The sequence below is a fragment of the Drosophila ficusphila genome, unplaced genomic scaffold (assembly GCF_018152265.1).
Source record: "Drosophila ficusphila isolate 14025-0441.05 unplaced genomic scaffold, ASM1815226v1 contig_414, whole genome shotgun sequence".
Lineage (NCBI taxonomy): Eukaryota > Metazoa > Arthropoda > Insecta > Diptera > Drosophilidae > Drosophila > Drosophila ficusphila.
The window spans coordinates 1,139,058-1,162,091 of NW_025064328.1; the positions used below are offsets into that span (position 1 = coordinate 1,139,058).

Consider the following 23,034-nt stretch of genomic DNA (forward strand, 5'->3'; position numbering starts at 1 on the left):
TGGCTTTGGCTGCTCATTTTCAGCTGGCCATTTCTTTGTCCTGCTTTTATTTGACCATTCATTTGTTGCATTCGCCTGCCCAAGTAATTGGGGAACGGGTGCGAATGGGACAGACTTATGGAGCGGGGGCAGTTGAGGGAGAGGGACAGACTGATATCCATTCACAGCATTTTGCACATTTTCGCTTAATTTGAATTTTTCTATGCAAATGCCGTGCATCCAGGAGCGACAAAAACAAAATATAAAAAACAAGTTCAACCGAAATTCGACTGTTTTTCGTTAAATATTTCTGTTTTATTTTGCGTTGTTTTTTTATTCGAGCTTTCGTCTGCGCCAAATTGTTATTGCAATTTTCTTTGTGTACTTTTGCACATTTTGCAGCATTCGCGGTTCACTGCGCTGTCGTTTATTTGATATTTGTATTCCTCGCTGGATATATCCTGCGATAAGGTACTCCAACTGTCTAACAGGACTTGTCTGTGGGGAAATCCCCTCGAGTTCAAGTTGGATGGATTTGGCTTCAATTGTCTATATATTCAATTCGTTCGGGTTGGTTGGCTTCAGAAAATATAGTGATTCGCAAGATAATAAAATAGTGTAACAATGTGAGAAAACTATTAAAAAAATACTTGATAAAATTGTGAACTGAAGAAATAACCCTTTAAAATTTTGAAAATGTGTTCTAATTTAACTTTGCATTTAACTTAGCTTTAGAGCTCTATACTATACATAAATTATTGTGTGCAATACAGCAGAGGAATCTTAATTCGTTTCAACGGAAATGAAGCTCATCTTTTTCATTTCACTCTTGTTTATCTCTTGTTTTTATACCCTTGCAGAGCAAAAGGGTATTATAATTTCAGTCAGAAGTTTGCAACGCAGTGAAGGAGACACCTTAGACCCCATAAAGTATATATATTCTTGATCAGCATCACGATCAGAATCCAAATCCGTCTGTACGTCTGTCCGTCTGTCCGTCTGTCCGTCTGTCCGTCTGTCTGTCTGTCTGTCTGTCCGTCTGTCCGTCTGTCCGTCTGTCCTCCTGTCGGTTTCTATGTAAACTAGTCTCTCAATTTTAAAGCTATCTTGCTGAAACTTTCCCAAAAGGTGTGTAGTTATTGCACGCAGTATATAAGTCGGAACGAGCCGGATCGGCCGACTATATCGGATAGCTCCAATACGAGAGATTGAAATATAAAATTCTTATACCGTTGTTTTTGATCAGATCGACTTCATTTCTTCCAGATGGCGTTTTCTAACTACTATTGAATTTCGGATTAAATTTTATCAAAATCGGATAACTCTATCATATAGCTGCCATAGGAGAGATCAAAAAATATATATATAAATAATGGAAAAAAATTATAATGTCGATGTTTTTAATCCCACGAGCATGATTTTTGGAACATCAAGTTTTTTAAATATTCTTAAATTGAGAAAAAAATTTTATAAAAATCGGAGTACTATATCATATAGCTGCCATAGGAAAGATCGAAAAATCTATATAGAAATAAGGGAAATAAAACTATACCCTCGTTGTTTTTCATCAGACAATCATGATTTTTGGAATATACAGTTTTCTAATGAGTCTTGAGTTACAAATTTAATTTCATCAAAATCGGACAACTATATAGACTATATAGCTGTCATATAAACAATATGGAAAAATTATAGAAAAATCGTCATAGATTCGATGTTGTTAGCCTTTACGTATTTTGTTACACAGATTTAATGACTGCAAGGGTATATAAGCTTCGGCTTGCCGAAGCTAGCTTCCTTTCTTGTTCTCTGATTATTTTCCTTTTCCAATTTCCGCACTTTAAGCGAGCAGAAAAAGGCTTTCTCTGCCGAGGCAGAAGAATTGTAGCTGGCTGGCTAATTGTTATGCGAAAGCCAAAATGAGGACATAAAAATCCGATTCCAGTCCCGAATCTGAATCCGAGTGCCGATAAACTTTCCCATTCCGTGGGGATCGTGTTTGATTTGCCGCGCGGCCTTTGCATGCCGCAAACAAACGACACTTTGATTTAGTGCAAGAACAATGGCGAGCAAACAGAGCAATAGCGGTAGTCAAAGTGGCAAGGATTCAATGGTTAATAAAACAAAACAAAGCTAATGGCCAAACAAAACGAAACCGAAATGCAGGCGGCAAGTTTATGGCTGGCATAAAAACCCCCGCCGCAGTCGTCACTCCCTTGGTCTTTATCTACTTTTTCATCCCCGCCAAAAAGATACAGATACGTATCTGCGGCGAACGCCTTCTGAATGTCAATGTGCAGCCTGCCCCAAGGCGGCACACAGTGCGTATGCGCGATACAGTTTATCGTCTTGTTAAAGCATTCCATAGTTGTTATATCCGCCGAACTTGTTGCTACAACGCAGCCACAACTTTTGCCACCTAATGCCGCATCAATATGCAAAGCCGAGCAAGTTTTTTGGGCCAAGTCGAACGCCCCACTAAGCCGCTTAAAACACAAAGAACACGAAAAAAAGGAGAAACTTTAAGTTCATTTAACTTTTGCAATCAGCTGGCAGAGTAGACAAGACCATCGCCTGCCATGGCAATTTATGATTTATTAACAACGAGCGAAACTCAATTTGTGCCCTGAGCCCGTTAAGTCAGCTAAAAGGATTTCTTAAACTTAAATGATTTTAATTATTGAGAATTATCAGCAGTGCTGAGCTCTGTAATGCGATTTTCCCCGATTGGGGATTTGGCTAACAGATGGGTGCTTCCTGAAACATTCCTCCTTCTGACTGCGAACTATTTCAGTTTGATTTATAGCGCTGCAAATTCCAGTTTCGGGGGTGATTAAACCGGCGGCAAGAGGAGGCAACACCCACACCATTTTCGCAGAAGCACCCACCTCCCCGTTGGCAATTATCTAAGCAAGTGAGCGTGTAATGGACCCAGAGTCAGTTGGCTTCTTTTTGTACCCGGTACCCATTGATTACCAGGATAAGTAAAATTCTTTTGTCCCTTCTGGTGTCATAAAATAATTCTATAAATTCTTCGTATTTTATAAAGAAAAGGTACGATTATGACGTTTTCGAAAGGCGCAACTATGTATGTACAAATGAGAATGTTTGCTCTAAAAAGTAGATAATACATTTTATATCAGGTTCTTATTTACCAGGTATTTCTTAGTCGGCTATGGCTCATTTCCGGCCATGGCTCTCATTTTCGTACTTTTTCCCGTTTCTTTTTGGTCGTTGTCTTGTCCTGTATTGAAGAAGCTGGCCAGATGATTTATGATTGCTCGGCCTGGACTGGCTTATTGGAGGTGGAGAAGGAGTTCTCGTTTCAATAAATGCCCCGTTCAGGCATTAAATTTTAATAGTCTCGTCTCGGGGCAAAATAATGCCCAACAGAGTTATTTATGAAGTGACGATCTAAATTTATTTAAAACGCTTGCAATAAATTTCAACAGATTTCCATGTGAAATTTATGCAACTTAATTCTAATGCGTATTTATGGCGGCAATGCGAGAACAATGCTGGCCAATGGGAAAAGGAGATCCGATCTGTGGGAGAGCTGCTGAATTTGTCCCCAATCAATCATAATTTGTAACTGTCATCGCAAGCTGCGACCGCGTCCATTGAGTGATGAAGTTGTCGCCACGACTCACACCCACAGTTGCAAACACACCCACACACACACAGGCACACACTCGCCAAATGACACGGAAGCCAACCAAAGTCAACCACAAAACTCTGCACAGTGGGCCTAAAATCATTGAAAAAATTTAACAACTTTAATTGATACCATCTTAAATCTGATAGTTTATGTTTTTCTAAATACATTTGTTGTTTTAATGTTTGGTTGAATTTCTTGCAATTGTAAATAAGCTACAAAATATATAACAACTTGAGCCCACTAATTCCAAAATGAGTTTTGCAATGGAAACAATCCTGTTTAATTAAATTCCACCTTTCTTATTTACAAATGCATTTTAGGCTTACGATTTTTGATCTAAACCTAATTAGTATTATCATTCACAAACTCAAGAATTGTTATCTGTGAACACACTGTTAGCTGGAGGCTAGTCCAGTTACCGGTTAGCGTCCCTGTCATCGAAGGACGATTTGGGCACATTCACGTTCCCCTTTCCACCTGTACACATGTGTTTGCGTGTGTGTATGTGCGTGTGTAGACCGCAGATTTATCGCGAATTTCGCTTTTCCATGACGAACAGTCGAAATTCAAACAATGGAAAGTTGAGTTCGCTGGGAGAAGAGAACGGCATGCTGATATGCTGACAAAAGTTTGATATGCCCCGAACTTGACAAATGTCTGACAAATCCCGTCAGCATCTAGTAGCTCTAATGAAAGCCAATTGCTGCTTAGTCCCCTCAGTGGAGAAGACAAAAGATCCGGGCTCCCGGCTCCCGGCTCCGGAAAATGTCACTGTGCGTCGGGAAAATCTTCGGCACGTGATTCCGCTCATCTGCAATGCTGCTCCACTCCGATTCCGTTTCAATTTCGGCTGCCCTCTGAGCTCTGCCATATATACACCCAGATTTATTATGATTTTTTTCACACACGTGTGCGCAAAAAGTTGGCGTTAATAACGATTAAGTGCGCCATGCGACATTGACTTGCGGCGCAAAATGGAAGTTTTGGCCAGATTTTTGTTATTCCCGACAGGTAGACGGCAGAAGCGTTGGACTCGACTCCGTGGCATCCAGGCGCCCAGTTTTTGTGATTGTAAATATTGACCATCGAGGGCCTTCAAAAGTTTGCTCAGCCACAAAGGCCGGACATTTATTGTTTGCAGCACAGCCTGTTTTTATGCAGGATTTTAGATATGATACAAACTAGGCAGCATCGCAAAGGATTTCAGTACGCTATATTGTTTTCAGCTTTTTCTAGGCAAAAAACAGAAAAGTTTCTAAAGTTGCTTAAGTCCACAAATTTGTTCCAAATTCGTGTACCTTTATATTATATCTTTGTATTTACACATATTGTTTTAACTTAGCAAACCTTTTTTCCTGAACTAATCTTTAAACTTATTAAAGAATGGTTTTAATTATCAAAAATAGTTAGAAAATATTTGGTACACTACTTTTTTGATTACTTTTTTGTAATCTACTTAGTCCCTATCTAATTAGAAAACATTTTTTTTTTAATTTTTCCTATCATATTTACCATTAAACGTGGTACCTTTTGTTACAGCTCTTAAATTGCCCGAAAGTCGGCCAAACTTTCAACTTTATCATGGGCTGGACTTTTCAAAATGCCTTTGCGATGTGATTTGTGTCAAACTGTCGATGCTGGCCAAGTAAATCAAAGTCAACCGGCCATTGGGTCCTCTGGTTGCCCGTCCCTCCTGCGAGAGAGCCGCCTACTTCGACTGGCATCCGTCATTTTTCATGTTGCCATGTTGCCGGCTGCGGAGACCCAAAGCGAACGTGATTATTGATTGGAGCTCACCTAGACTCATGGCCACACTCGCACCCGGACCGACCATTTATCTAACTATAACCAAAAGTCAGGAGCTTGTTAGTGTGTGGCCACTGGCGGGATCATCGGGGAAGGAAGCTGGCCGGGTGGTCAGATGGCTTAGTGGTGCAAAGCCACAGAGATAGGAAAGGAAGGGGAAGGGAACCGAAGGGCTGGGTGGGAAAAAAGCATCAGGGAAGCGCAAAAGTTTGACGTTTATGTGACATTTGAAATCAATTTGCACAACAATTGAATTTTCCATTTTCGATATCTACGTTTCATTGTTATTGTTTGTCCGTCGTTGTCGTTATGGTTTATGTTGCTGTTGCAGCTTCGCTTTGCTGTGTTTTTATCAATTTGCCAGTGGAGCTGATGGGCAATCGATGCGTTTACATGTCAATTAGCAATTTAGTGCGTGCCACATTGTAAGCGCGAATATATCCTGCACAGCCGACAGGCTGTTGGGTGTTTTGCAGCTGCAACAAAAAGTTGCATATTTAATTGGCTGCCGCAAAGTGGACGCCATGCAGTGCGGACACAACCGGATAACCGCATAGAGGGACGCAAATGAATCGGACAGCCGCCGAGTGGCTGGCAATTTCATGAATTTCCAAATCTAAATAGATAATCCACAAGCATTTGATTCAATCGAATGCGCAAAACGATTTCCACTCCGAAATTAATCAGAGCATTAAACGAGGAAATTGCAACTCCGGCCGGGGCATTACCATCTAATTGGTTGATTGGATGTGTGGGGCAAAGAGAGTTCGCATTATGGATTCCCAAACATTTTGAAAGAACTCCCAACCAGCTGACAGGCATTTGCCAGTAGGACTGCCTGACTGCCTGTTTCCGGTTGCCAACTGCAATATTTGTTTTTCCAACATGGGCCAGCTGACGAAAAACCGTTTTATCTCCCAGCCAGCAAACATCCAGACGAACCCCTTCGTTTTGGCAATTGCAAAGACTGAAGTGCTGTTGGTAGGACTCTGAAGAGCGCCTTCAATTGCAGCTGCTGCCCCAGCAATTGGCCAGATTTATGCCGTCTAGCCGCAATCTGAGGCACTGCAGTCGACATGTAGACATGCGGACCATGTTTGCAGCCAATGGACACTGTCGAACCGTTCTTAATTACGCAGAGCAGGTAATTCCGGAAAATGCCCCGAGCAGCGAGGGTTAAAAACCGCAGGACCCCTGCATTCTCCGGATGGTTAGATTCCTGATTCTTGGGATTCTAATGGAATCAGGCATCAGCTCGTCTGCAGTCCCCATTTCCTGGAATCGAATGGGGTTCCCGGTCGGGTTGTTCACTGCTTTCGAGGGTGACCTCAGTGGCTGGGTCATGAAAAATTCGAACGCAGTGGCGGAAGTAATATTTTTCACATCAGCATACGTTGCGGTCCAGCCCCAAAACAGATAAACATAAACATATGCACATAGAAGCGGGCGGGCGGAAAAGTTGGAGTTATGAAATGCGCACTCAACAAAAAAATATAACCCTAAAGTCAGCATATTTTGAATATATTTAGGAATTTTGCTATAATTAATACAAAACAGAGTAATTACAAAAAATTCTTCAGTTTTAGGTGTTTTTTTTTTTAAACTATAATCATAAAAAATTATTATAGAAAATGTGTGCAGAATGTTTTTGTTGTTATACACTTAAAAATAAGCACAACCACTTATTTTAATTAGCACGTATGTTGAGCATTACCCCATTTTATTTCAAATTAATAAACTTTTATTAGAGCAAAAGGGTAATGCTCTGCCCTTTTTTTCGCATTTAACCCCTTTTAGAGTACTAATTTTCCGGGTGTAGGGATATTGCCTTCCCTTGTGGCTACCCTCGCCGGTCTGAAGCCAAGTGGTTAGCAACTTAGCCCAGTGTTTGCCGCTGCTGCCTCTGGCGGAAGTTTCTGAGGGTCCTGCCTGTGTCCTGGGCTCTCCTTTCCGCCAACACTACAACTATGCATATGCAGATGTACGGCCAGAAAGATATGGAGCTCTATGGCCGTATGTACATACGTATTTATGTTTAATATTTAGTGGCAGCTGCTGCAAAGTTTTGGGCGTACGCGGCGTATGCGTGTTGCTCAATTGCCGCTGGCAGAAGAGCCAACGACTTTTGCTGTTATTTATGCCCAGCGGAAAGGGAAGTTAGCTTCGTAGCCGTTAGATTTAAGAACTTTCCCACCGCAACCCGAAAAGCGGGTGAAGGGGAGGGGCGAACGGAAGTTTTTGGCACTTGCCGCATGTTGCTGCACATGCAGCATTCATTTCGAGAACCATTTATAAGGCACACAATTAATTAAATAGTCCCTTGTTTGCTGTCCGGGTGATTATTGATTTTTGCCCCACAGAGGGGGACAAAAGGGCATTTACCTAGACCGCAACACGCTCCACCTGTAACTGGCCAAAAAAAAAAATAAAAATAAATAAAAGTTCGATGTAGATTTTGTGGCATTTTCATAATTTATTATGCTGCCAGTTTGTCGGGCGTATATCACCATAAATAATATCTATCCTGTACACACATGCACGGGTATATAACCACATATACTATGTAGTGGAACCCTTTTTATGTTGCTGCTTAATCTACATAATTTTCGGTCCCTTTCACAGGCGGTTTGATTTACACAGTGTATAATCATTAAAAAGGCTCGGACAGCGAATAAAAAACAATTTTTAAGTTGCCCTCCCTCAAGGGCTTGACCGCTTAACTTGTTTATTTATTTTAGGTGGATCATTTAGGCCAAAGGGAAGAAAGAAGGGATGAAGGTTGCTTTGGCTTGGCCTGGTAATATACGGACTTCATATGGGAAGGCCAAGCGATTAGAGTCCTTAGTTTGAAGCTGGTCTAGTTGATGATGTATGTAGGGGCTTCTGCTTCTACTTCTTCTGCTTCTGTTTCTGTTTTCACTTCTCTGTTTTTGCGAAACCATTTACATAAGTGCCATGCACAGGACCCAGACATCAGTCTGAACCCGGCGATTATCCCTTTTTAATAGACTCATAAAACGGTTATTAACTTTGTTGCACACAAATAGAATAGAAAAACTGGTCTCCGGATACAACGTACACTGTTTTATTTCATTAAAGTCATTTCTGGACACTGGCTCAATTTATTATGGAAGCTTTTTGCATAGTTCATTGCCGCTTTCCCTTTGTTCCGCATACGAAGAAATAACATTTGGCATTAATAAATGGCCGAGTTGGCGTTTAAGTTGAGGGTTGGGTAGAAATCGTTTAAGTTCACAAGCTCCAGGCTATAGAATAGTCATGGCTTGTATTTGAGTCAAGCTGAAATGGAGTTTATTAAGTAGAAATAAAATATGTAATACAAAATCGATAACACTGAACACAAAAGTTTTTCAATAATAAGAAGCTGTACGTTTACCCAGAACACAGCCTAATTTTACTTTTTTCCAAATATGTGTACTGTTCTTCGATTAACTAAAAAAAAACAATTATTTTCCCAAATGGAAAAATAGTTTCAAAGGCCCAAAAATGTAATACAATGCCTATATATATTTGGAATCCAATATGCCCAGCTGCTTTTACAGGTCATTCCAAGCCAGCAGTCCGACTCACTTTGGCCAGAGCTATTCTACTTGTTATTCCTGATTTTGCAACTGGCCAAATGCAATTTCACTTTTATGCTGTTGCACTGTTTTCCAGTCCTTCGAATTGCCCTCCCCTGCCTTTGGCTCCCCCGCTTTTCCTATTCCTCCGGTGACTGTGAGCACAAAATCCACACAATAGTAGCAAAACAAGATAAATGAAATTCTGATGCAAATTTGATTTGTTTGTAAATGTTCGACGTTGCAATGCTACCCCAGCCGAGCCAAACTTGCACTTTTTTCCGAGCTTTTACCCCATCCCGCCGATCGCTGGGGAAATGGAAAATGGTGGGTGGGTGGTTGGGTGGTTGGGTGGCTGGGCTTGTTGGTTAGTTGGTTCGTGGGGGGGCGAACAGCAGCAACATGTTGCCACTTTTGCCGCTTCTCCCTGCCCCAGCAGTTGACATTTTTATGCGCGCATGATTAATTATGCAATTTTGCCATCGGTTCCGCTTGTCCCCCAGCTGGCTTTGGGGTTTATGGCTGATGCTATTATGTGCCCCACAGGGCTGCCTCAGCACATCAATCAGCATCTAGATCTCGACTTGGCCAGCGAAACGCTATCGGGACACTTATTCAATAGTCATGCATGCAATTAGCGGGCAGCACGGTGGCGGCGAAGACGGAAATTAAAGGGCGGTATTAAATGAAATGTAAACAGGGCGTATGCGTGATTTAATCTTGGCTGGTCAGGCGATGGCGAGTAAAGTGGAGAAACGTGAGTGGAGCCCAAGACCGGGGACTAGGAATTCGCACGCAAATCACAAGAAGCGGCAAAAAGAATGCGGCCGACAACTGGAGTTTCCTGTTTAACAGCCCCGATTGACCACTCTCCTCCCAATCCCCTTTCCCCGAAAAAATAAAACCCAGAGTCACAGTGATGGTCGCAGACAATCGCAGTTGGCAGGCAAATAGAGCCGGGACTATCGAGCCCGTAATGCAGCACGGCCAATTTGAGGCACGTTCCAGTTATTAACGGAGCCGGGCAGCCTGTAAAGTGCATGCCACGGTCCACTCTGGCCATTGGACACTGGCCAGTCGTGCTAACGTGACCAACATGCCCGTCATTGCCATAATAATCAGCTTTTGTCAGCACTGAGACTAACTCCGCGTCATCCCGATTTCCAGCCCACAAATGGTTGCCCCAAAGTATCGCACGTTACGTTAGGGTGGTTCGTTTTGTAACATTTAAAATTGTTGAAATTTATAAATTGTATTTCATTTCTTGTGATTTTTTGCTTAAAACAGATTGTACGTTTATCATTGTAGTTGAATAATTAAAATGATGATAAGTTGTCCTCCTAAAACATAGCCTGTACTCCATTTAGGTAAATTCATTTCACTTCTTTGTTTTAAAAGAAGCCAATTAATATAACCAATTCTTAATTTAACGCCGTCTAATTTGATCCACCCTTATAAAACAGTAAAAGAAATAGTTGTGCAGACATGTTTCCCATCACATGTCCACTGCTCGCATGCAAATATTTGCTGATCCAATCGCCGCAGATGACACGAAACTTAGCGATTGTTTACTGCAACACTTTGCTCCGCTCGAGTTCTTAGTGGGAACTCAAATGGCATTAGATAGAGATCACAGTGGGTGTTGTCGCATGGCTTCAATTAGGCAGTAGATATCACTTAGCGTCAACTAAAAGGGTTCCCCTGTCAACGTGGAAGCCCAATCAATTACCTTTTTTGTCCGTTGATTGTTGCTTCCACGAAATCGACTTATTTCTCTCTGTTGGGATTATCAACATATTTATAGACATCCTTTTTTTTGGTTGCTGTGAAGCGTGAGCAATTTATTCAAATATAACTATAAACGAATTTTTGAACCCAATATTTGTATTGGAAGTTGGAGAGGATGTTTATTTATTTGACTTTGAAGTGTAGTGGTAGTGGTATTAAAACTATTTTGGTCAATCAATTTTTTATAGACAAGTAAGAAATTGAAAAAGGTTCGACTACTTGAAGTTTCTATACCCTATAATATAATTAAATTTATATGGCAAGTAGCAACCTAGTTTTTTATCATTAGAATTAAAATCAACACAAAGAATCCCAATAAACTTTGGAAAAACAAACAGCCTAATAAGTTTAGACTACAACATAATAAAATGTAGCGTAATTATTTTACACTTATTTTTTTTAAGAACACTTTTAATTGCTACTAATATTAAAAGTAATTGAACTATGTTGCGAGCTGTAAAGAGTATATATCGCTTATAGATTTTCGTTTAGTTATTCAATTTTTTTGGCAAGTGATTGCGCGAATGTTTATTAAAAGTTATTTTTATTCGATTTATTTTTGGAATGTCTGATGCAGTCAAATGTAACCTTTGAATGGGGCTTAGAAACGGAATTTATTGTGATTGTGCGCATATTTGCTGGAATTTATGATGGCCACAGGCTCTCAGCTGCGGTGATTGTTTGATTTTAATTGAGTTACCTACGCGATGGGGGGACGCTTGAACAATTAAAGGCGGAAAAAGTTGAATTTGATTTTTACAGCTGTTGAAAAGCCGCGGCAGACAATAATTGGATTTCATGATTTACGTCCGCTGATTGCCAGATGCGATTGGTTTAATGTCCAGTCGAGTTTCCGTTTTGGCCAGCCTGCGGTTGTCCTTTGGAGAAGGGAGAACGGAGACGGGGAACAGTGGCTTAATGAAGTTGTCTCGTTGTAATTAGAAGTAATAATAATTTCCTAGCCCGAGCACAGTCATTATGAATTTGGATTGCGGCCAAGGAAATGCCATTAATCAAATTAGCAAGCGCATAACTTTTTATGATTATGCTCCGTGATAAGCGCAACTTGCTGCCAGGATGAAGGGCAAAGGGACGTGACTTTGCATGCAGGGGACGTCGACTTGGGGCGACGACAGCATCCTGGCCATTTGCTTCTTGCTTATTGTTTAATTCTATTTATTTTTTAATAAACAATTTTCCTAATGAAATGTCGGCCCGAGGGGAGCGAACGAGAAAGTGAGACAGAGAGAGCGAAAGAGATAGAGAGAGGGAAGATAAAGGGGGACAGAAGACAAGCAGAAGCCGCAAAATTAATTACGATAAACCAGCCAGAGGGAAAGGACGAGGAACCGAGTCCCGTAATGAGTCCGCATCAAGTTAATAGTAATTGAAAAATTGTAATGAAATGCAGCTGTTGCTGTTGTTGTCCCGGGAAACGGGTTCCCCTCCCACTTCCCCCTTCCCCTCCCCAATTTAAAGCTCCTCCACACATTATTGCGCTGAGGATTATGCCAAATACCCGAACACAAGGGGCGCAGAAACTTGGCCTAAGGCTTAATTAAACGAAATTATCGCACTATTGTTGGACGTGTGTCTGATTCGTCCTCCACCGTGTACCTCTTGCACGAATCCTCCTCTCGACTCGGAGTACTTGGCTTTGGCATCCGAATGCCATTTGCAAGTGCCAATTAATGGCAATACCTGCCTGCTGCCAAGGCTCTTCCCAATGCGATTTCCCTGCCGCTGCGTAATCCGATCTGGCCATTAAACCGCTCTGGTGATCGAGAAGGCTGAGTTGTGATTTAGTCGGCAGCAAGTGTAATTGGAAGTGGTTTAAACGGTTTCACGTTTAGTGCAAAGCGGATTTAAAAATTATTAAAGCCAATTCTGGCACGAGATGAGCGTGTTTTTTGGGGGGAACCATTTTACCTTACTGAAACAACAAAGGTAAACGCAAAACATTTAACAATTAAAAAATCTTTTATTATTTTACACCTTTGTTGATGTATATTTGATTAAATCTTATTTGCAAAGTAAAACAAAAAACAAAATAATTGACTTATTTGGTTATTAATATTTATTCGTCAACACCAACAGATTAAATAAAGTGGTGTTTGCAAAACATGAAATTTATATTTTCTTATTGATTAAAGAAATCTTTAATATACAAATAAAACATAAACATTAAATAAATATAAGCTCGGCTATTAACAGAAGTGTTTATTAAAATGTTCAGTGTTTGTATCACAGAAAATCTTTCCTTCTCATTTTAGAAAACTTGAACAAATCTTCAAGCCAAGTTTTTGTGTTAACGACCACTTTATAATCAATTTCCAGATTTGACTTTTGATTGGATAAGCTGTGGTGCTTCTGCTTGGCGATATTTCGGCCAGACACTCATCTCCACTTCAGAAGCCGGCTATTTAGCCGTTAGCTAACTTGTTTATTTTGACATTTCGTGCGGAATTGAACGCATTTTGACCTAATTTGGCACAACAACGGCAATGGATGCGACAACGACAACGACAACGACAACGGCAATGGCAACGACATCGAGGATGGCGACGACTGGCAGGCAAAGCCGAATGAGCCAAAGTCTGGGACTCCCCTTAACACTCCACACGAATCGGACTGCAACTGCACTTTGCACTGATTATGGACAAACAGCTTTTTGTTGGCTTCTGTGGGTGGATGGTGGATGGTGGATTTGGCTGCTGAATGCTCCTGCCGCTGCAATGTCTGCATTTAATGTGCGTTGTAAGTGAAATTAACAGCAAAACTGCATTCGGTCGGTCATCACCATTTGCTATTTGCCAATTTAGACATAAATAGCCAAAGAGTCGAGTCAACCGAGAGAGCAGTCATATCTTAAAGCCATTTAAGCTGCTTGTTGGCTGAGGATTAGAGTGGGATGTCCGGAGGATAGTCGCCGTAGTAGTAGTAGTAGTTGTAGTAGTGCAGTCAGATTGGCAGGGAAGGATATGCAAATTGGGACAGACTTTTGCCTCCTTGTAAGTTTCAATCAAAATGCAAATATTGATGCAGTTGACATATGACGTTGTGTGCATCGGGATCGGATTGAGAGCCGAACTCGGAGCAGTCGAAACATGCCTCGCCAGCATGCAGATTTATGATAACAGCGGCAATCGGATGGTGGAGGAGACGTGCCGGCATTATGGGTGGCTCCAAGGCTCCAAGGACCAGGGCCTCTAAGCCTGGCCGGGGAAAAGCCATCGAGAATGCAATAACAAAGGATAAAATAATAAGATTTACTCATGACTTACTCTTGACTTTGCCAGCATCTGTGGCAGAGTGGGTGGCGAAAGTGGGTGGCGAAAGGGGGTTTGGGCTGTACAGGGCTGGCAATGTTTTATTAAAACATAAACACAAACAAGATCCTGACAACACCAGCAGCAGGCTCAGCAACTATGACGGCCAGGACACCAACAGATTGAATAATGGCAGGATCTCTCGGCTGGGGGGCAGGTGCTCTGGAGGGTAGAAAGTACTGCGGGCTGTTGGATAAATTAAAAACAAAAAGTATACCGAGAACTCGTCGCATTAAATTAGAGCGGAGATCCAGCGACGGCTGCCAGGGTAACTTTTTGTTATTATTTTTCAATTTCTTCGTCATTTGCTGCCGCTTCTGCTGCTTTTGCTGCTCATCTTATCCAGGTTTGATGCCATTTTTCAAGTGGCTTATGTGTCTGTGGGTCTTGTGCATTGCTAAACAAATTTTGATTAACTTTTGCATGGAATACCACTTTTGTTGGCATCGAAACAACAAACATGCGAAGTTAGCTCTTAGCATTTTGCCACAAACGAAATTGAATTGTTTCATGTTGGCAGTAACAAAAAGCCTAACAAAGCGTTTATCTCAACAATATCAATATATCTAAATAACATAAAACATAACATGCAGTTTTACACTCGGACAATCATAATCAAATGCTCTACAATTTAAATTGAATTGCAAGCCAATTTAACTACTAAAATTTATCGCAGAACTTATAAGGATGGGGGCTTTCGCCCATTTCGCTTCGCTTGTGATTTTATTTGAGCGTCTTTCAAAGGCAATTCATCAATTTGACTGGCATGTGCACATAAATCAACCCAAATAAAAAACCATAAAAAAGAAAGCCGAAAGGGAAACTCTTCAAAGCCATTTATAGTTGTATTTACAGATGTGCGCGCGATGCAGCCAACAAAATGAACCCCACCCACATAAATTTATATATATAGTATACTATATAGAGTATGGTTCGTGTACGGTGAAAAGTGGGAGGGAGGGGTGCATGTAGATTGCCACTTAACAGCAAAATAAAGTTCTGCACAAATTTTTAATTGAATGGCAGCGCATTGAAAAACTTTGCGTTGCCACTAAAATTGATTACACTCACCCGCCCGCACAGACGCACTCGAGGCTCGAGAACTTTTGAGATACTCGTGCACACATACTGAGATATTGGGGGAATTATTGAAGCAGAAATCGGCACTCGTGTCAAATGCATAACGTTGAGCTCGATACGAATTCCCCGAACCAGAACCAGAAAAACCAAAACCAAAACCAAAAGCAAAAACGAGAACGAAAATGAGAACGAGAACCAAAATCGCAGCCCATCGAACACACAATCTGGAGGCCCTGTCGTTTTGCCAGCATGTTGCAATTTATTCTAATCGCTTGTCGAGGAAAAAAAGTACGCCAATGGATGGTAAGCGATGCGTGTAACGATGCTGCACATGAAGTCATCGGTGAACCAAAGCCGAGAGCCCCGGCCAGGCCAAAGAGGTTGCCAATTGAGTGGCGCCAATCAATCTGCTTCTGATGCTGGTGTGGCTGGTGTTGCTGCTACTGCTATTCTGCCGCTCGAAAGTGTGTCAAAAGCCAAAAGCTGGGCCCAACTAAGCCGGAGTGAGCTGAAGAGAGCGTTAAACTCCGACGGACTGGCGGACCGGTGGACTGACTCACTCACTGACTGAATGAATGACTGACGGCTTGTTGTGTCGCTTATGGCACTTAATTGACGCCAATCGCATTGACTTGCAGTCACTCCATTCAGCCTCTCCTGATGGCAAGAAAAATCACAGCTCGTTAGTGCTGCGAGCATACGGTTCAGGTCTCCATCTCCATCTCCATCTCGAGTTGGCCCAAACAGGTTGGGTTGACGGTGCGAGTTTATATGCCAAATTGCCAATCCGGGCTTTCAGTTTGCACAACTTGATAACAGATTATTAAATGGCAAAAGCAGGCGGATTGCCACAAAAAGTATGCTGATTTTTACCTAAGACTAGCCTTTAGCATTTTCAGAAAATGCATTCCCAAAAGGAGTTCTAAGTATACTTGCTGAGCTTTATTTGCCTCTGCTGACCAGCTGAGGAAATGGATTTTTGGGGTTTTGCAAATCCACAAAAAGATTCCATGTTTATTCTGTTATTTTCTACAATTTATCGAATTTTGCCTGACTCATAATGTACTCTTGCATTAACTAGTATAAAAATGGAAGACCCCTAATAAAATTGTGTGGTGGAGATTTGAAGTTACTAACTTGGTTATACCAGTGATTGTATTGTATAAAATATCCACGATAAAAAATATTGAAAACCATAATTATAATTACAACTATAATTGTTTTCATAAAATTGCATATTTATATTTTTTGTTGATTAACTTAAGCTTAAGGTTAATTTATAATTCCTACCCCAAATCTTACAAGCAGAAACCTCTGTAACCAGTTTGAGTGGATTCCCGCAGTTCAATTTCTCAGTTTGGCATTTATCACAGACCCAGTTGGAGTGACTGCTCTCGAAAGTGCGGCAACCGCAAATCAGTTGAGCCCCAAAATCAACGACAGGACAACTACATGACAGCCGACACAAGCACGCACACCCACACACATACACACTTATCACTTGCAACCCACTCCTTAAAAATCACACCATTGTTTGTGCTGGTGTGTGTGTTTGTGTGTGTGTGGGCGTTTGTTAATGATTATTTGACGCCATGTTTGATTGACGTGCACACTCCTGCTGCGGCTGCTGCTTATTGTACACATTTTATTATCCCTGTACAGTAAACACACCTCCAAGGAACCCAGCCCTCCTCGTTGTGTTAATGGCCACCAAAGACCGCAATAACCACAAGGCACTTATCAATTTTTGCGCCTTAACAAAATGGCACTCGAGCGTGTATTTGTGTGCGTACTTCCGTTGATATTAAAGACACATGTATAGGAAGCCCTGAGATGGTGTGCGTGTGTGTTTGTGTTTGTGGGTGTTTCTTTGCATTGGCGCGCCTGCATTAATATTCCGTTAAATTGACATTTACATGATGAAAACGATTACGACGGTGTTGACGACGTGCGTTTTGAATGGTTCCTTGACTTTTGCCCCGAGAAATTATTCAGCATCCAATTTATCTTCATCAATGCAATAAGCATTTAAGAAAATTCAAAACCAAATAGCACTTCAGGGTTCAGTGTTTGTAATTAAAGACCATTTAATGGTTAAGAAGAATGGGTGAATTCCTTAACGACTTTTGTTCGTAAGTTTCTAAATTGCCCTTTAAGAGTTGAAAACTAACTAACTTCTAGCTCACCCCTTCGCTTCAAAAAAATATACACCACACAAAAACAAATAAGTTAGGCCATGACCCATTAAAAACAAAAATTTCTTAACTTAGTTTTTATTTTTATTTTTATGACAACACAATGCCAAATATTTTCTTCAATTACTATTTCTAGATTTCAACTACTGACCGCTGAAAATTAATGGATATAAATTTTTTGAGCGAGAAATCTTATTGCTTATTTCCAATAAACCACTTTCGTTTGGTTTTAGGAACTTCTTTAACAACACTTTAGAGCCATTTCTTGACAGCTGCAATTTTTGGGCAATCCCAACGTTTTGACTTGCAGGGCTCTTAGCAATTTGCTTACATTCAACTCAGCCATGTCCAAAATGGCAGCTACAAGCCTTTTCCCTCGCATATGTTTGGGTGTGTGCGTGTGGGTGTGTGTGCGGGTGCGCTTGATGTTGCTGGATAAACTATGTAGAGTCCTTGAAAAACATGCAGGCCATAGAAGCGGAATGCCGGCGGCGGCAAAAACAACGAGCGCAACAAATAGCAAAAATAGAAAGGAAAAGTTAACAGTTGACATAGTTTAGAGTTGCTTGGTCAGACGAAGGATTTAGGGGGCGTGGTGGAGGTGGGCGTGGAATGGCCAGAAGGGGTACTTCAAGGGGGAATGCGGGGGGATGGGGGTTGGGGGTTGGGGGATTGGGTTCAACAGCCACAAGCGTAAGCCGTTGAATGCGAAGCGGAATGAATGTCTTAATCAGAGTGCTGGGGAGATTGGTGGCAAACTAAATGAATTTAATTGCCGCAGGATATGAAAGTAATTATTTTGCAGTGCATAGACACAACACTTCCATGGCGGAATGGTGGGCGTGGCTGCGTCGAAAGCCCGGCTAAAAACGCAATGAGGCCAAAGGCGACCGTTCCCCTTCTTTCCATCCCCTTCCCCCTTCCCACTCTTCCCTCTCGCTCGCACTCGCTTACCGCCAGCTGGCATCGATGCACTTGCACTTAACGGCAAACGGGCGTTCAAATCGCCACGCCCACTCGCCCACGCTGGCTGAACCGCCCACATGCGATGCACCACTGCCAATTGCCCCGCGGTTATTTTGAGTTGTTCTTTAATTTATTCTCTTTTATGCCTGTGCGTTAGTTGTCCTTCGCCAGCACATGATTGTGTGTCAGTATGCGAGTATCAGTTTTTGCACTGCAAAAAAAACTTATATACTTTTTTCATACATTTTCGATATGCTTTTTTTTTTTGTGCCAAAGAACAAAGTAATCCATCCCTCTCTAAAAAATGTTAATCAAAAAAGAGAAATTAAGTGGATCTTTCAGCACATTTAAACATAGAATTTTTAGAACTGCACTGTTTTTTTGTCATCGTTTTTTGGTGAAAGCTAAAAGTAAACAATTCATAAAAATCGAGTTAAACAATTTTAATCTAATATCTCTTAAGCAAAAAACTTTACGAAAATAAGCCCCTCGAGAGAGGTTACTTTTTTCTATTTCCTACGTTTTTTTTCCAGTGCAGCTGCTGTAGAGAGGCAACAGCAGCTCTACAAAAGGCAACGATGTGTTTCACTTTCAATTGTCGCTGTCCCTCAATATTCCTCTGTGTGCGTGTGTGCGTGCCCCTAAATGCGATTGTGTGTGTGTGTGTGTGTGGCAGAGGAAAGTGTAATGCTGCTTGTTTACATGGTGGCTCTGTTCTGCTGCCTAGATCAACGTTTCTTTCTGGCATTGTTAGTGGCAGGACCTTGTAACACTTTTGATCAAACACGCACACGCACACACACACGCACACAAATACAAATACAAACACAAATCCTCTGGCGTGGACCATCTCTCACAAACATGCAACAAATGAGCGATTCTGCCACTCAATTCCAAGTCCAATTATGAAGGCACACGGCTCTGCGATTGATGGCTCTTTGAATCATTCGTCTTTCTGTGTTGCTTTCTGCAACGAGAGGAGCGGGGAATTTATTTTCCATGATAACGAGCATAACTAAATTCACTCGAATCAAGGTTTTTTCAACGCTTTTATTTTATATCCTCCAGTTTATGGTTTGTTATTTTTCAATAGAAAATGTTCATTGTCGAAGTTTATATCTTAAAATAATAGAGCGTCTAAATTAAACTTAAAGCGCTTGTTTACTTAAATTAAAGTAGCAACAACTAGAAATTCAAATAAGTTAATGGCGATTTAAAAGCTTTTAGATTTTAAAATTAAGAAACCCTATTTTTTATGCTGCAATGCTTTTAAAGGATCCCCCACTTTAAAACACAAAACCATTAAGTAAATATTAATTTAATTTATTTTATTTAAGAACTCATTTGTCTAAAGGTGGGTTTCCTTGTTATTCCTGATCAACCTGGGGAGATCGCACATAGACGGGGGGCTGGCTGGGTGAGTCCATAGTTGCGGATCACCTTGGGATAAGTGGAGGCGTACTCTTGCTTGGGAAAGCTGGCTGGCTGATAGGCAGAGGTCTCCTGGTTGACCTTCGAGTACTTTCCGCTCCTCGGAGTGAATCCCTTGCGCTGGTAGTACAACCTGTTGTAGGCGTCGATCAGACCACTCAGATCCTCCTCTTCATCATCTCCCACCGATCGTTTGTCTCCGCCGGAATGGTGGTGGTTGGGTGGTGGTGGAGGTGGTGGTGGGTAGGGGTAAGGCGGAGGTGGATAGAAGGGTGGGTAGCCATAGTAGGGAGGATAGAACGGTGGTGGAGGTGGGTAAAAGCCTGGCTTGGGACTATGACCGTGTCCGTTTCCATTTCCATTTCCGTTTCCATTACCATTTCCGTCTCCATGTCCGTTTCCGTTTCCGTTGCCATTTCCATGTCCGTTTCCGTTTCCATTTCCATGTCCGTGTCCGTGTCCATTTCCATGCCCGTTTCCGTTACCATGTCCTGGCTTGGTCGATGAATCGGTGCCATTAACAATCAGGATGCAGTTCACCGTGGTCGTATCATCGTCGTCTTCACCGCTTCCATCTCCATGACCACCTCCATGTCCACCACCGTGACCACCTCCATGTCCTCCACCGTGACCACTTCCATGTCCACTTCCACTTCCATGACCACTTCCACTTCCATGTCCACTTCCGCTGCCATGACCACTTCCACTGCCCGATCCTGATCCTGAGCTGGAGTCGGAGTTCGGCTCGTACTCGATGCTCACCACACGACCTAGGCGCCTCTCGTCATCCTGGTTAATATCCAGCTCATTGGCGGAGATCACGCACAGAGGGCGACCCTTCTTGGGCTGATCCTTGGAACCGGAACTGAAGATGGCCGGAATAAAGTTGCCAGCGGCGAAGCCAGAGGCCAAACCCTTGATGCCAGCAATCGAGCTGCTGAGCAAACGGGCCTCGGAAACCTCATCCTTGCCTTGGGTCAGTCGGAGCAGTTCGTTGTACTCCCGTCGGGTAACTTGGTGCAGACGGACCAGCTGGGGACGACTAGTGCCTGTCAGAGGAATAGATCATTAGCTCCCCATCCAATAGGACCAAACCAATACGAATCCTCACCAGCTTGAGCTGCTGCCAGGCAGAGCACGATCACTGCCAGAACTGGTAAGAACTTCATTTCGATTGCGAATAAGCTCCACTAACGTTCCTACCCTGCTTATATATTTCGAAAGTCTTTCGCTGCCGACAACTTGATGGCTTGACGAAACGAAGTTCCCTTTCGGCATTGTCATTCAAATGGATCTACGTAAACTGCTCATCTACAGTTATTGCCCTGCCCTAATCGATTCCAATCTCCATAATGTGCGCGTTGACCCAGTTCTCTCTGATCAACGCCCTGCCCAAACTTGTCTTAATTAATGGCTTTTAGAGAAAAACACGACTTGATAGTCTAGCTTTGCTGATTGTATGATAATGTTCTCGTTTATCATGCAGCTTAAAACGGACACCGACAGTCTGGGAATATTACTCATACAGCAGACTGTGGATCAAAGTAGCTCTTATGGAAAATAGTTTCCAAAGAAAGGTTTTGTTGTCACACGTGTTTCAGAAGTCTCCAGGATCGTTGGAAAACCAATTAAAGCTTATCCAAAATAAGCTATTATTTCAACCTTTCATTAAATAAACAAAATCTTTCATTTAATTTTTATATTTTATTAGTAATTATAAGGTTCGTTGGGATAAACAGCTTGATAGGAGTAATAGCGTTTCTTGTAATCATCTTCTTCATCAGATTCGAAGGAGTCCTCATCCTCCTCGAGTTCCTCAGCCTCTGCTTTCTCTGTATCTTTTACTGAATTTACTTGATTTTGGTCCAAGTAGGGATATCCATATCCATAGTAAGGTTGGGGATTGTAGGGCCCAATGGGTGGTGGTGGGGGGCCATAAGGCTGAGGTGGATAAGGTCCATACGGTGGTTGTCCATATGGTTGTGGGCCGTAGGGAATTTGAGAACCATACGGCTGAGGACCGGGATAAGGTGGCTGGTTGGGATAGGGACTGTAGGGATAGCCGCCATAGGGTGGTGGATAGGGGGTTCCATATTGGGGTGGATAACTATACTGGCGGGAACCATCGGAGTCATCCTGCAATAAAGCCACCCTTGGATAGGTGCTCTTGTTGATCTTTTTCCTTCTCAATGGAGCGGGTGTGGTGGTCACAACTGGCTCTTCTTCCACAACCTCTTCTTCTGCTTCATTTTGCACAGGTGATTCATCTACAGTTTGTGGAGTTTGAGGCTGGTTCCAATATTGCGCGAAATTCGGGTGAGAATCCTTGTTGGGCAGCTCAAAATCGCTGTCTTTTTTAAGAACCACTATGCAGTGAATAGCAGATTCTTCATCTTCGGCCTCGATGGCTCTTCCCGAACTGCGAGCAGTGGTCACATTCTCCTCCCTTCCTTCGCCTTCCCGGGTTTTAATCACACACAATGGCTGACCATCGAAGTCCACTTTCTCGGCTTCGTCGGCTTTGGTGACACTGGTGAGACCCACGATCCTTAGAAAGGAATTCCAGCCGGAACTTATGGTGTCGCCTACGGTGGCGAAACCTCCATTTATGACCCTAGCTTCCGATATCAGATTCTTTCCGTTGGTCAGTTGCAAAACCCGTTCGTACTGCTCCTCATTGATTTCATAGACGCGTACGAGTTCTTCTTGTTTTGTTCCCGGCGTTGAAGAAGGTGCTATTTGGGTTGTAATATTTAAAATAAGTTTTTCAAATAGATCAAATTTTCTAGCTCCACACCTGTTTCTAAGCTGGCGAAAAGAGCCACAAAGAGCAGCACGGCCAGTGATTGCTGCAACATGTTCTTAGACCTTAGACAAAATCGGACTAAAATGCGTCTCCCATGCTCTGGTTTTATTTATACTTTTCGTTAGAATTTATGGATATACAAATAAAGTCGAACGGTACAAAAGAACCACTAAGTTTGGACACGAATTGCAATTAAATAAATACTGTTTAGCACCCATCACGTCAGCATCATGATTTTTGACCGAGAATCTATTTGAATACATAAGACAAAATTATGCGGACCGAAAAGATCTTTCAGCAGAGTCAATGAACGCATAACTATCATAACTTGAACAGGTTTCCAACCGAAAGCGCTGAATGAGTAAAATCAGCTACGATAAGAATTTTATAATACGAATTTGGTTCTAAGAGGGTG

At 42.1% G+C, this 23,034-nt stretch overlaps 2 protein-coding genes across 2 annotated transcripts; both read right to left on the reverse strand.

The window, feature by feature from the left end:
- Window positions 1-19,759: 19,759 nt before the first annotated feature.
- On the reverse strand, window positions 19,760-20,982 carry LOC108095142 (heterogeneous nuclear ribonucleoprotein U-like protein 1). Its single transcript, XM_017196079.2, has 4 exons — window positions 20,925-20,982; window positions 20,485-20,862; window positions 20,260-20,424; window positions 19,760-20,157 (listed from the first exon to the last, which is right to left on the reverse strand). The coding sequence occupies exons 1-4, from the start codon at window positions 20,980-20,982 to the stop codon at window positions 19,760-19,762; spliced, it is 999 nt and encodes a 332-aa protein (XP_017051568.2).
- Window positions 20,983-21,520: 538 nt separating this feature from the next.
- LOC108095103 (vacuolar protein-sorting protein BRO1) lies at window positions 21,521-22,680 on the reverse strand. The gene is made up of 2 exons (XM_017196040.1): window positions 22,611-22,680; window positions 21,521-22,548 (listed from the first exon to the last, which is right to left on the reverse strand). The coding sequence occupies exons 1-2, from the start codon at window positions 22,669-22,671 to the stop codon at window positions 21,521-21,523; spliced, it is 1,089 nt and encodes a 362-aa protein (XP_017051529.1). The 5' UTR covers window positions 22,672-22,680.
- Between the last annotated feature and the right edge of the window lie 354 nt (window positions 22,681-23,034).

What these genes read in the sequence shown, in the direction of transcription:
- LOC108095103 (XM_017196040.1), bottom strand. Translation starts at nt 22,671, where the DNA reads ATGTTGCAGCAATCACTGGCCGTGCTGCTCTTTGTGGCTCTTTTCGCC. An exon ending in TTTCGCCAGCTTAGAAACAG is followed by an intron (nt 22,549 to 22,610) that starts GTGTGGAGCTAG and finishes CAACCCAAATAG; the next exon opens with CACCTTCTTCAACGCCGGGA.
- LOC108095142 (XM_017196079.2), bottom strand. Translation starts at nt 20,982, where the DNA reads ATGAAGTTCTTACCAGTTCTGGCAGTGATCGTGCTCTGCCTGGCAGCA. An exon ending in CCTGGCAGCAGCTCAAGCTG is followed by an intron (nt 20,863 to 20,924) that starts GTGAGGATTCGT and finishes TTCCTCTGACAG; the next exon opens with GCACTAGTCGTCCCCAGCTG. An exon ending in CAGCGGAAGTGGACATGGAA is followed by an intron (nt 20,425 to 20,484) that starts GTGGAAGTGGTC and finishes GAGGACATGGAG; the next exon opens with GTGGTCACGGTGGTGGACAT.